The sequence below is a fragment of the Marmota monax genome, unplaced genomic scaffold, assembly GCF_021218885.2.
Source record: "Marmota monax isolate L192 unplaced genomic scaffold, Marmota_monax_Labrador192_F-V1.1 WCK01_AAM20220418_F8-fsc00157, whole genome shotgun sequence".
NCBI lineage: Eukaryota > Metazoa > Chordata > Mammalia > Rodentia > Sciuridae > Marmota > Marmota monax.
In genome coordinates this window covers 2,364,345-2,379,098 of record NW_026694573.1, presented here as the reverse complement: position 1 = coordinate 2,379,098, position 14,754 = coordinate 2,364,345, and the positions used below count along the sequence as shown (strand labels likewise).

The 14,754-nt window shown below is 39.0% G+C and overlaps 1 protein-coding gene across 1 annotated transcript in view; it reads left to right on the top strand.

Moving 5' to 3' along the window:
• Positions 1 to 1,813: 1,813 nt before the first annotated feature.
• Mapk1 (mitogen-activated protein kinase 1) overlaps positions 1,814 to 14,754 on the top strand; it is an 84,400-nt gene continuing 71,459 nt past the window's right edge. Inside the window, exon 1 of the mRNA XM_046421134.1 lies at positions 1,814 to 2,155. Within this exon, the coding sequence (XP_046277090.1) occupies positions 2,037 to 2,155 (119 nt within the window). The 5' untranslated portion in view covers positions 1,814 to 2,036. The remainder of the gene's footprint in view (positions 2,156 to 14,754) is intronic.

Here is a 14,754-nt window from a genome sequence, read left to right as displayed (position 1 = left end):
AAACAGTTGATAAAGAACCAGACAGAGGGTTTGAGTGGCCAGAACATCCTGCAGCTAACTTTGTTTGGCATGCCCTGCAGACAACTTATTCAGCCTGTCCTGCACCTAACAACTTTTCTGTATCATTAAGTCTACTTTTTACTGCTTCAACTTTTGCTTTTACGTTATTGAGGTTTTAATTTCATTGTATTCTCCATTTATTTTGGCCTTTAAAAAATACATAATGTCCTCTTTTAATAAAGAATAAGAATCAGGTGTTTTCTAAAATTAGGTTCTGCCTCATGGGATACACACACACACACACACACACACACCACACATTTTTTGTACCAGGATTGAACCCTGGGGCTAAGTGCTTAACCACTAGATCACATCCCCAGCCCTTTTTATTTTTTATCTTAAGGTCTTGCTAAGTTGCTGAGGCTGGCATTTTTGCAGTCCTGCCTCACCTGGTTGGGATTACAGTTGTGCAACACTGCACCTTGCTAAATGTATTTTGAAGGAGTTAATTTTTGGCTGTAGTGCTTTATTTGTTTTCTCATGTGACACATTCCCCCCACCAACACACACAGGGTTGTTGTTTTTTTTGGTGTTGGACACTGAACCCAGGACCTCTCACATGCTGAACATGCACTCTCCCATTGAGATACACTCCCAGCCCTTCACACAGGGTTTTTCAAGGACTTGTTTATTCTCCTTTGCAACTGACTAGTTTATCTTTGTTAATATCTGAAAGTTCACAGTTGATGGCCATGAAGACCTCCCAGTTGGCCAAACAGGATTAGGGGTCTGCCGCTCCTACTTTACCCTCCAGAGATAGCAGAAATGGTGCAGAGGCTCCACGCCCAGTTTTTTTCTAAATCTTGATGTTTCAGTTTTAGCGACTTTTGTGTTTATATTTCATTATGTCTAAGTTTCTGCTCTTCTGTTCTAATCTGGGTCTCAGTCAGTGATGTCTTTCTAAAATGTCTCAACTCACTACCCACTAACTCCTTACTCTTGTTTTATATATCTTCATACTTAACAGCTTGAGGATTTTATTTATGTGTCTCCCCTCTCTAGAGGGTAATAATTTTTTTTGTAGTTTTAGATGGACAGCATGACTTTATTTTTATGAGATGCTAAGGTTCGAACCCAGTGCCTCACACATGCTAGGCAAGCCTTTGCCACTGAGCTACAACCCCAGCTCCTCTAGGCGGTAACTTCTAAAGGATGTATCCCTAAAAATATGGTAGACTCTTGACAAATATCTGAACAAACCTCTGGTTATTGGGTCTACTTAGTCGCTCATTTTGGTCCCTATATTTGTGTCTCACACTTCCTCGGTATGCAAATGTCTTTCTGCCTCGGTCATGCCTTCCGGTTTCTTTCCATATCCAAAGGTCTAAGTTTACCGCTGTGTGAGACTAGGATTCGCACAGGCCGGTAGCGGGGGTGCCAGTGATTGGGGTGTCGGGCGTCCTGGCGTCTCACGTGCTGTCCCAAGTTCCTCTGGCTGTGTCATAACTTCATTCCGGGTTCGCACTGCCCCGTGTCTCTCATGGTGGGTTCTGTCTCGACGCATCCGTTTCCTTCAGAGGCTCGACTGCGAATGCATGTGACCGCGCTGGACGACGCCTCCGCCTCCTCCGCCTCCTTTGCTGCGCTGCCGCCGCCGCAGCCGCCGCTCCCGCCGCCGCCGCCGCCGCAGTGTTCCGCCCAGTGCTCGCCGCTTCCGCCGGTCCGCTAAGCCCCGCCCTCGCTCGTCATGAGCCAATCCTCGAGTACGTCGCTTGTCCCCGCCCCGGCGCCCTCCTCGGCGCGCGCCCCTCCCTCCGCCCGCCGGCCCGCCCGTCAGTCAGGCAGGCAGTCTGTCCGAGCGGTCGTAACTCCTCCAGTTCTCTTGAGCATTGCCGTCCTTCTTTCTTCCTGGTCAGCAACAGCGGCTGCACCAGGAGCATCGCAGTTCCTTCGGGAGGCGCGGCAGGGACTGAGTGGCGACAGCGGAGCATCGAGCCTAGCGCAGCTGAGGCGGCGGCGGCGGCCGGGCAGCCAACATGGCGGCGGCGGCGGCGGCGGGCGCGGGCCCGGAGATGGTCCGCGGGCAGGTGTTCGACGTGGGGCCGCGCTACACCAACCTCTCGTACATCGGCGAGGGCGCCTACGGCATGGTGTGGTGAGTGGCCGCGCCCGCCCGCAGCCCCGACCGCGCCGGGACACACCACTGCCTGGGGCTCCAGCGGACGCAGCCGCGGCCTCACCCGCGCTTTGGCCTCCCGCGCCGCGACCCCAACCATAGGCTTCTTGGTCCACGCGACGGGGTTTTAGCGCGGGGTCCCCGGGGGGTGATAGATATTTAGGTGTTGTTAAGGGCGTTTCCAGGGCTGCTCTCTCGCGGTTGGGAGGGGCTCAGCGGGTGGAGGTTAGGAGACCCACGTACTCGGTCGCAAGCACGGACTTTCAAGCCTGGACCCCCAGGAAGGGAACCTCGGCACCTCTTGTCCCTTGATTGTCTAATATCACGGCCTCCTTTTTGAAGTTCAATTGTAAACCCTGGGATGCCATCAGATGCTCGTCGATGGTGGCGGCGGTGTTCTTGAAAGCCTTTCGCCTCAGCCTATGTGCAGAATACCGAAATACTATTTTTATTCCTTCCATCTCTGTTACCGTGAACAGCTTTCATTAAGTACCTCCAGTGATGCTAATGGTGCTTTTCTGCGCACGCTTTCTAAAAAGCATTAGTGACACCAGTATTGGTTGCGAAATATTTCAACCTTGAAGTCTTTAAGTGGGTTTTAATATTGTGCTGTTTGCGTTTCAGGAAGGACAAGCCAGCATCACTCTCTTAACTTATTAAAAATCTGTTTGAGTTGGGCCTAATTGGACTCCCCTCTCCTTACTCTAAGTGAGCTCTTTTAACAGCATAAATGCATCCAGACATTTTAGCTTAATTATGGTAGACTTTTCCTATTAATGTTTGGTTTGGGGTTTTTTTGTTGTTGTTATTGTTTTTTGTGCTGAGGATTGATTCTTTTGGTGCTTTGTGCATTCGAGGCAAGCACTTTACCTCTTAATATTTTTAGTGGTCAGTATATAAAGTCTAAATGGTATTCTTATCACATTCTGGCTGTCTCATCTTGATCCAGATCTCTCTAGAAACGATATTGTTTTTATTATAATGACCTAATTGTAGTGTTTTATGTTGATGAAGACTTGTGGAAGTAGATTCTCTTATACCTAAATCTTGGGTCTCTTGTATTAAACCAATTTATTGAATGCATCGTGGCAGGTACTGTGCTACCTCCATTATTTAATTAATTTTATCTGGCTAGCACCTTGTGGAAGGAAGACAGTGACAATATTCCTCTTTCAGGTAAGGAAGTATTTATAGGTGAAGCCATTCCCAAGGTCACAGACCTAAAGTCAGGTTTAAATTTATATACTGATATCCTACTTCAAATGCTGCAGCTTTTTTTCTACACCCAGCTTTCCTTAAATAGTATTAATAATAATTCAGAAGTTTAGCATATTTTACTGTTATGAACAAGTCTTTTTTAGAAATGCATTCAAATTTGAATGATCATAATTTTAGAAATGCCAAAGAGGGTATGTTCTTCCAAATGTCTTAACTAAATAGACAACATTTTTTTAAAAAATACTATGAATATTTTCATTTTCTTTAGGAGCAAAATGCTTCACAGTGTACCACTATGAAAATTAACTTGAACTCACAGGCTTAGGAGCCAAAAGAGATAGTAAATTAGGTCAGGCCATAGAGAAATAGGTTCTGAAACTAGTGGAGAGAAAGTACTGCCCAGAGCATCACTTCTGTCTCATATCTTATTGTTCTTGCACCTGCTGGTAAGTATTGCTAGTAAATATATCATTAATAGAGGCTGGAAGTTGCATCCTTTGGTCTCTTTCTAAAAATGAAATTTTTGAAATATGGTCTGAAAAATTTGTAGAAGATGTCAATTTAAAGTTTTACCCTCACACCATCTGATAAGATACTTAAAAGTCTGAAGATTATTTAGATCTGGGAACTCTTTCACCCACTACTGTCAATTTATTTGACCCAAGTCTCCAGTTGAAATGCCAAGTCCTCTTACTGTAATTTTTCTTTTCCTAAGTAAAATACAGATATAATTGGAATTTGAATCCTGGGTCCAGATGATAGCCTTTATCTTCAGGTTGAAAATACACCTTAGTATTAATTGAATCATCTGCATTGCACATTAGCTTTTGATCAATGTTGATTAACAAGTTCTGGGTTTTTAGAGAGCTTCTTGGCTGAAATGTTAATATTTGAATAATAATCTCTTAAAAACTTAATACTTCAGAAGGATTTAAGGCTGTTTTTAAGCAATTTAAAAAAAATTTTTCTGAATCAGTTCATTAGGAATTGTGGTAGTTTTATTCAGGTTTCTTTCCTAATCACTATGTGGATGTTATAAAAATGAAGAGGGTTTTGAGTTAGGCCTTTGAGAGTGGGTGTGATTTTGATAGGCAGATAATAGGAGCAGGTGACAGCTTGAGCTGTGAAATCTAATCCTGGAAAAGTACTTCAGTGACAAACTGTAAAGGATTTTTTTTAAAGATTATCTTTTTTTTTTTTTTAATATTTTTTAGTTGTTGATGGACTTTATTGTATTTATTTTTATATGGTGCTGAGGATCGAACCCAGTGCCTCACGCATGCTAGGCGAGCATGCTACCACTGAGCCAGAAGCCCAGCTCCTGTAAAGGATTCTTAATGGCAAATCTGAGTTTGACTGTATTTGTGCAGTGGAGAGGCATTGACATTTTTGAAACAGGCAGTCATGGTCAGTTTTGAGATTTGGGGGAAGATGGATCAATACTGGTAAGAATGATAGGAAAAAGAACTGGAATGGAGGCCATTGTAACTATCTAATGGAGTAGTAATCCTATGGCAGAGGGAATTAAGGGGTCTTGGATAGATGGCATTAGTCACAGGAGTTCTTATGGGAAGAACGGTAGAAAGACTTGTAATCATGGCATGTATGGGTAGAAGGAAAAGAGATGTATAAAGGATAAGAGAACAAGAAAGGTGGGGTTTATATTTCAGAGATTTCTGAGAGAGAATGAGACAATACCAAGACTGTCTTGGGAACTTGGGAGGATGGGGGTGCCATTATCCAAGAGAAGAGGTAGATTCTGGAGGCAGAGCAGATTTGTCTGGGAGGAGCAGTGAGTTCTGATGTAGGCTCAAGATAGTGATACCTACATCCCATTCAGGTTATATAAAGAGTGTCTTGAAATTTTTAACAGGGGAACAGGAACTAGAGATGAAATTTTGTGTATAGCCAATGATAGCTCAAATCTTGAGTGGAGGAGCACAGATTCTTATTTGGGGGTCATTGATTAGGTAAAATTGCAAGCATGTATTCATTTTTTTGGTGTATGACCTGTAACACTCAGTAGATTTTCAGAGGGGTTCATTATCCCAGAAAGGTTCAGAACCCTGAGATAGAAGAGATGGACCAAAGAGTTTACTCCAGCAAACAAATACTAATAGCAGACAAAGGAAGAGGAACTTGAGGACTGGTGAAATGTGTAAGAAAGACTGGTGGGATTAAGAGAGAAGTGGAAGGTGTATGCTTCATTGTCTTGATAACTAAGATAAGAATTTATCTGTTTTAGAGTAGTTGAGTTTGAAATTGTTTCTAAAAGTGACAGAAAGGTTGGGGTCATGTCCATAGAGATGTTAATTGAAGCCTTGTGAGTGGATGAGAAAATACCTGAGAACTGAGCCAAAGAAATGTCTACCTTTAGGTGTCAATAGATGGCAAGTTACAGAAGAGCACAGGAAATATTGTCTGAGAGATCAAAGAACAAAGTCAGTGGTCATTACAGTATTGGTATTGAATACTGTAGAGGGTGAAAATAATGCATCTGAAGACAAGCTATTTATATTTGTTGATTTTTTTCCACTCCCCTTTTTGAAAATGTGGCACACATCTGCAGTCTCAGGATGAAGGATTCAAAGTTCAAGGTCAACCTGGGCAATAAAATAAAAAAAGGTTGGGGTTTTAGCTAAAGTGGTAAAGTGCTTACCTAGCACACAAGAGGCCCTGGGTTCAGTGCCCAGTACTTCAGAAATGAAAGGATGGTTTCAACTGAAATTTTATTATGGTCACATTCCTGATGGTATGGTATTCTGTCCTGTTGAGGATTTTATAATTATATCAGTCTAGGGGCTGGGGTTGTGGCTCAGTGGTAGAGCACTCGCCTGGCGTGTGCAAGGCCCTGGGTTCAATCCTCAGCACCACATAAAAATAAATAAATAAAAATAAAGGCATTGTGTACAACTAAAAGAAATAAATATTAAAAAAATAAATTAAAAAATAATAATTATTATATCTGTCTAGAACTACTGTCCATTTATTCTATAGTTCTGTTTTGTTTTTAAACATGTATTGTCTAATCTTCAACCACCCTGCAAAGGTGGTTACTCTTTTTCTTTTTTTTTAGTCAGTAAGGAAACTTTAGTTAATTTGACCAAGATGCACAGCTAGGAAGTAACAGGAAAACCCATTCTGCCTGGTTCCTAAGAAAGATTACAATGGAAGAATGAGGGTGTAGTTCAGTGTAGAGCACTTGTCTACCATGTGTAAGGCCCTCAGTTTGGTCTTGGTATCACCCCCCCCCAAAAAAAAAAAATGAAAAAGTATGTTTTCAACAACAGAAAATGTCTTTTGCCTATTTTTCAACCAATCATGGAAATCCAGATGTGGTGGCACACGCTCGTGATCCCAGCTACTCAAGAGGTTGAGGCAGAAGGATGGCAGGTTCAAGGCCAATCTGTACAACTTGGCGAGACCCTTTCTCAAATTAAAAAAATTTTCATGCAAGGTCATTTACTCGAAATATTTAATGTGCCAGGATTCACACATGATCTATGCACTTGACTGACTTAATCCAAATAGTGGGATGAGGTTGGCCAGTAATACAAACACTATACCACCACTATATGGGAGAAATGTATGAAATGCTGGGAGAAAAAGAAGGCCTGAGTGATATGGGAGTAGGCTATTTTTTTAATGGTCTTACACACTTTTGAGCTTGGTGTTGCTGTATGAATAGATGTTTGCCTTCAAAAGTACTTTTCAGGCAAAGGGAAATACACATGGAAAGACACAGAAGGCTGAAAACATAATATGAGGTCAGGAAAACCACACATTGTTTGGGTACCAAGACTATAGAAAGACTTTGGGAGAAGGCTAGAGTTGAGAAAGTTGGGGTGGGCAGGACCAAATTCTGAAGTGCAGTGTTTTTAAGTTTGGTCTTGATTTTGTAGGTGATTGGAAGTCATTAAAGTATGGCCCTCGATATGGCAGTTCTTGTCAAATTTTTTAGTTGCATGCATTCTTTCACTTTGCTTCCCTTATGTTTTCTACTTGCTGTGCCTACTTGCTTTTTTTTTTTTTTTTTGCTTCTTGGTCTTGGGGTGATTTCACCCACCTTCTCCTGAGGTGTTTGGAAATGCAAGGGGCTTTTTTGTTGTCAAAATTTTGGTGTTCATGGATGGGTTGTAGCTCTTGTTGAGCGCTTTCCTCGCATGTGTGAGGGTTCCATCCTCAGTACCACATAAAAAAAATAAATAAAACAAAGATATTATGTCTATCAACTGAAAATTTGTTTTTCTGTGATGATATTGGCCTTTATTATCTATGCAATGAGGGCATACAAGCTAAATGACCACAGTGCACCATATAGTCAGTCCCTCCACTGGAGAATTGTACTGCAAGAGTGCCAATAGTATACCCCTCTAAACCTAGGAAATGTTGGGTTCTTTTCTAGCTGTGGCTTCTGCTAAGACTCATCCCTGTGAACTTTGCCCTCCCTTCCACCCTGAAACTGCTGGGTTTTGTGTCATCTGTTTGAAAGGGAGGAGCAACTTACTATCTTGATTGGTGACAGAGATCTGTTATACCAATTTTGGAGCCTGAAAATAAGAGGAGACCAATTTACATGAATAGCAGGAAATCTAGTGTTTCTGAACAAAGCTTAGAGTGCAAATGAAACTAAGAAGACATTTAATTTCAAAATTAATAGTACCTCTAATAATGTGCTTCTGGTAGTTAACTGTGTTACATTTTTCCCATGAATTTAATTTGTATATTCTCAGTTCTCAGGTATTATAAAAAGATTGTTATGAAAAGCATCCAAATTGAGTTTTCCCAAGAACCATATATAATTTATGCCTCACCTTGCACACACTAAGATATTTGATTAAAAAACAGTTGATTTGGGCTGGAGTTGTGGCTCAGCAGTAGAGCGCTTGCCCAGCACATGCGAGGCGCTGGGTTCAGTCCTCAGCACCACATAAAAATAAATAACTAAATGAAAGGTATTGTGTCTAACTACAACTAAAAAAAAAAAAAAACAACCTTTTTTTAAAAAGTTTATTTTTTTTTTCCAGTAAACATACAGAACTCCCTTCCTCTAGCGTACTTTACCCACCTATCTGCCAAACCTAGGTTACTGTTTCTTCCCTTTTGCTTCTCCTTTCCCATATACAACTTAGAGCTACCACACCAAGAGGTATCTACGAGCACACATTTAGTAGCCTGCGCTCTCTCTACTTCTACTAGAAAAGGCTACCTACCTAAGTTTTGAGTTGGCCCATACTGTACCAGGAGGAAGAGAGAGAACCAGGAAGATTCTGAACCTGGGCTTTCTGGAACCTGAGCAGAAAAACGGAAGGAGAAAGCTCAGCAAATTTATGGGTTCATGTTTTATCAATTAAAAATGAAGGGATTGGGTTCTATCTGGTTTTCAAACAGCTTCCTGAGGGACTTCAGGCCTTACCCTAAAAGGGGAAATTTCATGTGCAGCACACTCTTTTTCCTCATTGAAGCATCTCTGCATTTTCCTTTCCTTTTTCTTTTCTTATCCTCTTCTTCCTTCTTCCCCTTTCTCTTTTCTTTTATTCATTGGTCACCTTCACATATATACTTACAGGATCATCAGGGTAAAATTCCATTTGGGGAAAGGATTCAGTTGCTCTAAAAGCATTAGGAAACCAATAGTATAGATCCTCTCTAAGGTCCATCTCAGGTTCTCTGCCCCAAGAAAGAAAAATAAGGAACAGGTCTCCACCATCTCTGGTATAGTCGTGCATGTTGTGAGATCACTGCTGGAAAGAACAGAGAAGTTCTTCCTCCTCAGTCCAAGAGAAAAAAAAAAAAAAAGGTTTATGCCAGGTAACCTTACCTTCTGAGCCAGGTAGGAGATAAAGTCAGTGTCTGCCATGAATGCATGAGGTATTGGAGGTTTGGAAAATGTGAAGTAAATTTGGGACCACTTTTGTGTGCTTGAAAGTCTTCTAGATTTGACTCAGAGGACTGCCCCCACTCCTTTTAAGCTCCTTGAAAGGGAGGACTTTGTCCCTGCCTTATCTCCAGTATCTAGTGCAAGCATTGTACATAGTATTAGGTACTCCGTAAATATTTGCCAAATCAGGCAGAATGTAATAGTATCTTAGTAATGGTGCATTGAGGCTAGCTAACTCTGTGTTAACCTTATAATCATCTCCACCTTTCCTGTTTTCCATTCACTTTCCTATATTATTTGAATATGAATGAAGGAACAAACTGTAAGCCTCTTTATAAGCAGCAAGAAACATCCCATTTATCAATTTAGAAAACTGCATTTGAAATCTCAGCTCTGGCTCTAAAAGCTGGATGATTTACAGCATATCATTTAACTTCTCAGAGTCTCATTTTACTTTTGGTGAGACAGAGATTATGCTTTTTGAGTGTTGGACTGACTATATTAACTAAATCACTATGTAATTTTACAAATTTTGTATCCCAGTGTAGGGCTAAAGGTTAAAGTGTCAAATGAATGACTGGGGCATAGGCTGGACACCTGCATATATAGGTAACTTCATGGAACCTTTTTTTTTTTTTAAATAATGCTAATATATGTGACATAAAATACACCATCTTGGGGCTGGGGATGTGGCTCAAGCGGTAGCGTGCTTGCCTGGCATGCATGCGGCCCGGGTTCGATCCTCAGCACCACATACAAAGATGTTGTGTCCGCCGATAACTGAAAAATAAATATTAAAAAATTCTCTCTCTCTCTCTCTCCCTCTCTCTCTCTCTCTCTCTCTCTCTCTCTCTCTCTCTCTCTCTGTTTAAAAAAAAAAAAATACACCATCTTAGTTTGGGTATATTCACATTGTACAGCCATTCTCCAGAACTCTCTTCTTGCAAAGCTGAAATTCTAAACATATTAAACAACTCTCCATTTTCCTAGTCCATGTCAACCACCATTCTACTTTCTCTCTAAATTTGACTTGTATGATTGCCCTGTTTCATTTAGCATAATGTCTCAGGGCTCATCCATGCTGTAGCATGTCAGAACTTCCTTTTTAAGGCTGGATAATATTACATTGAATATATACATGTAATCCATTTATCATCTGTGGACACTAGGGTTGCTTCCTTTTTTCATCAGTTGTGATTAATGCTGCTATAAACATAGGTGTACAGATATCTCTTTGAAAGCTATTTTTAATTCTTTTTGAGTATATACCCAGAAGTGATATTTCTGGATCATAAGGTAATTCTGTTTAATTTTTTTTGACGAGTAATCACTATATTTCAAAGTGGTTGTATCATTTTACATTCCCACCAACAGTGGATTAGGATTTCAGTTTCCTCACATGCTTGCTACCACTTATTTTCTGCATTTTTTGATAGTATTGATCCTATTGGGCAGGATTAAAGAACTTGTTTTGCTGGGTCTTGTGCCTGTGTTTGATATACCAGCAGTGCATATTTGACAATAAGACAACTCTTATCTCAAAGGAATCTTTGGAGAATACAGTGGGGAGCTTAAAAACTAAATGTGTGTGTCCGTGCTTGTGTATATATTTTTCCCCAAGTGTGCTCTTTGTTCATAGAAAAAAATTTAAAAGTATTTCTTAAACAAAGTAGTTGTACAGTGTAACCATAATCCACATCTCCAGTCTAATCATGAGAAAACATCAGACAAATCTCAGTTGGGGGCAGTCCACAAAATATCTGACAAATCCTCCCCTAAGTGGTCATAGTCGTTAAAAAAGAAGAGAATCTAAGTAACTGTTATTGCCCACAGAAGAGTAAGGAAGTATGACAATTAAATGTAATATGTCCTGGATGGGACCTTAGAAAAGAAAAAGGACATTAAGTAAAAACTTAGGACATGAATTAAGTGTGGGCTTTAATTAATAATGTATCAATATTGGTTCATTAAATGTGACAAATGTACCATACAAATTTATCAATACCAAGGAAAATTGAATGTGGAGTATATGGAAAAACTCCTATCTTCATAATTTTTCTGTAAATATGAAGCTATTTTTAAATAAGTTTATCTTTTAAAAAACAAGTGATACAGTTTTAAATTATGTATATGGCCTTTTCCTTTAGCATAATGTAACTTCAGATTAGAGAGTATTTGCCTTTTTGTTGAGCTTTAAGAATTCTTTAGGGGCTGGGGTTGTGTCTCAGCAGCAGAGCACTTGCCTCGCATGTGCAAGGCCCTGAGTTCGATCCTCAGCACCACATATAAATAAATAAAGTTAGAAAAAAAAGCTATTAAAAAAAAGAATTCTTTATATATTCCAGATACAAGTTCTTTATTAAATATGATTTGGAGTTTTTTTTTCCTCCATTCTGTGGGTTGTCTTTTCACTGTATTGATAGTGCCTTTTGAAGCAAAAGTTTTTTGTTGTTGTTGTTTTGTTTTTGTTTTTTACCTTTATTTTTATTTATTTTTATGTGGTGCTGAGGATGGAACCCAGTGCCCCACGCATGCCAGGCGAGTGCACAACCACTTGAGCCACATCGCCCAGCCCGTCAGTTCTGTTCTATTGATCTTTCTTCATGCCAGTACCACACTGACTGGATTATTTTCTTGATTATTTAATTTGCAATAAGTTTTGAAATTCAGTACTACAAGTCCTGTAGCTTCACTGTTGTTTTGCAAGATTATTTTGCTTGAGTTTCCATATAAAATTTAGGATCAGTTTATTAATTTCTACAAAGAAGTCAGCTGAATTCTAGTAGGAATTGCATTGAAATCTGTACACCAACTTGGGAAATATTGCCATCCTAACCACATTAAGTTTTCTGATCCATGAACATGAATTTCTTTCTGCTTATTTAAATAATAATTTTAATAATGCTTTATAATTTTCAGAGTGTAAGTTTTGTACTACTTTCACTACATATATACCTAAGTGGTTTTTCTTTTTCCCTGCTGGTACTGTAAATGAAATTGTTTTCTTAATTGTATTTTTGGATTGACTGCATATGTATATGGTCTATTTTTGTATACCATATATTTAGTATATTGATCTTGTATTCTACAACATGTGCTGAACTCACTTATTCCAATTTTAGCAAGTTCTTCATGATTTTCTGTATAAAACGTGTCATTACAAATAGAGATAATTTTACATCTTTCTTTCCAATTTGGAAGCCTTTTATCTCTTTCTTTTCTTTTTTTTGACTAATTACCCTGGCCAGAGCACCACTCCTAATCTTTTACCATTATGAGTACAATATTAGATGGAGCTTTTTGGTAGGTGCCCTTTCCTTTTTATTCCTAGTTCCTTGAGCATTTTTAACTTGAAAGGGCTTTTGTCAAATGCTTTGGTGAGCCTATTGAGATGATCTGGGCTAAAGTTTTAAATGGCTTTCCAAGTGACTAAAGATTTATATAGGATTTCATTTTTTATTTAATTATTTTAAAACCATATTCTAATTTTTCTGAAATTGTATTAAACAGTTTTATTGTGAAGATATTTTAAAATTTTGTATTCTTTGACCAGTATCTTTCCAGTCCCCCATGAATGATTCTTTAACAAAAACAAGCCTTTTGCTGCAAAACACTTAATAAAAATATCCATTTTTGTTACTCTAGCTAGACTTTCCTAGGTCTTGCCCCAGAGTACAGTATGCCATGTTTCCTTTATAACCAGTTTCTTTCAGGAATTGTCTGTATTGCTGTCTTTTCTAGTACTCCTGAGTTTGCCTCTTCTGCTGCTGCTGCTAGATATTCCCTAAACCCACTGTCAACTGGCATTGCACACTTTGTAATTCCTCAGCTTTGATTTTTCTGTTTGGTGATTTTTTTCCTGATTACCTGCTCTATTCCTTCCCCCATCAAACAGATTCTGTGATTTTTCTGGAGCATTTGCTATTGTAAACTACTTTCTAAAATGTTACCTCTGCTTCTTTGCTGAGGCACCTCTTACTGAGTCTTTGGGCCCTTTGTTCTTAGTTCTTGGGCCCTCGTGTGTGTTCCATACAGTCTCTCTGGGTGACCTCATCCAAATTCCTAGGGACTGATGACTCTCCAGTCCTAAAAATAAAACAGAACCAAACCTCCACTTCCCTTCAAGGCATCCTTGTCTCTCCTTTAGGTCCCTGTCTACTGTTTTATCTTTTTCCTCCCACTTCTAGCTAAAGCTCTTTTTGCTGTGCTGGACATGTTCTCAACAGGATTTCTTTTGTTGTTTTAATTCTAACTTAATGCTTATGCTATGCCATTGTGTCCCCTTTTTCCCCCTTTCATGTCAACATAACATTAAATTTTACTAAAAATAGATCATTTAGATAACTGTTACCCTCTTGTTGGACATTCAGATTGCTTTAGTTCGTTCCTATTTTTAAATAATACAGTTATACATATTTTTAGTATAACAGCCCTCATCCCTTTTTGAATAATTTTCTTAGAATTTGTTATATTATGTGTATGTACATACACATGGATGCACAAAATGGGATAACCAGGTCAAAGAAAGAATAATGCTTTCATACTATGTGGCCATATTTCTCTCCTGGAATAGCATTTAAACTATGTTGCCATTAATTTTTTCCATATTTTTATTGGTGCATTATAGTTTTACATAATGATGGGATTTGTTAACATATTTGTACATGCACACAATGTAACGATATAGTTTGACTAATATCACTGCCCAGCACTTCCCCCTTTCCTCCCCACCTCCCACCCCTTGGTCCTTTTCCTCTATTTATCTCATTCTCATTTTCATGAGATTTCCCCCTCCACCTTTCTTTTCCTTTTTCCTTTCTAGCTTTTGCATGTGAGAGAAAACATACAATCCTTGACCTTTTGATATTGAGTTCTTTCTCTTAACATAATGGTCTCTAGTTCCATCTATTTTCCTGCAAATATCATAATTTTATCCTCTATGGTTGCATAAAACCCTATTGTGTATATATACCACATTTTCTTTATCTATTCATTCATTGATGGACAGCTAGGCTGCTTTCATAATTTGGCTATTGTGAACGTGTTGCTATAAACATCACGTATCACTGTAGTGTGATGACCTTAGTTCTTCAGGACAAATACCAAGGAGTGGTATAGCTGTGCCATGTGGTGATTTCTATGTCTTGTCTTTTGAGGGCTGCCATTAATTTTTAAGAGAATCTCTCTTTGCTTTCCCTTCTTGTAACATGGTATTCTTACTTATAATTGAATAGTAGGTAGTAGCTTATAGTTGTACGTAGAATCTACTTAGTTGCTTTATTTGAGCTTTATTTATAAAGCTAAACTTTTTTGAGGTTTTACTCATCTCATATTTTAACTGTATTCAAATTATTGTACTGTTTGCCTATTAGAAGTTGAGTATTAATCTTTATTTCCTGAAAATCATTAAAATATTTCTATAACCAAGTGTATTAATTCTTTATTGTGTTCTTTTATTGCTCCTGAATTGGTAAGTACA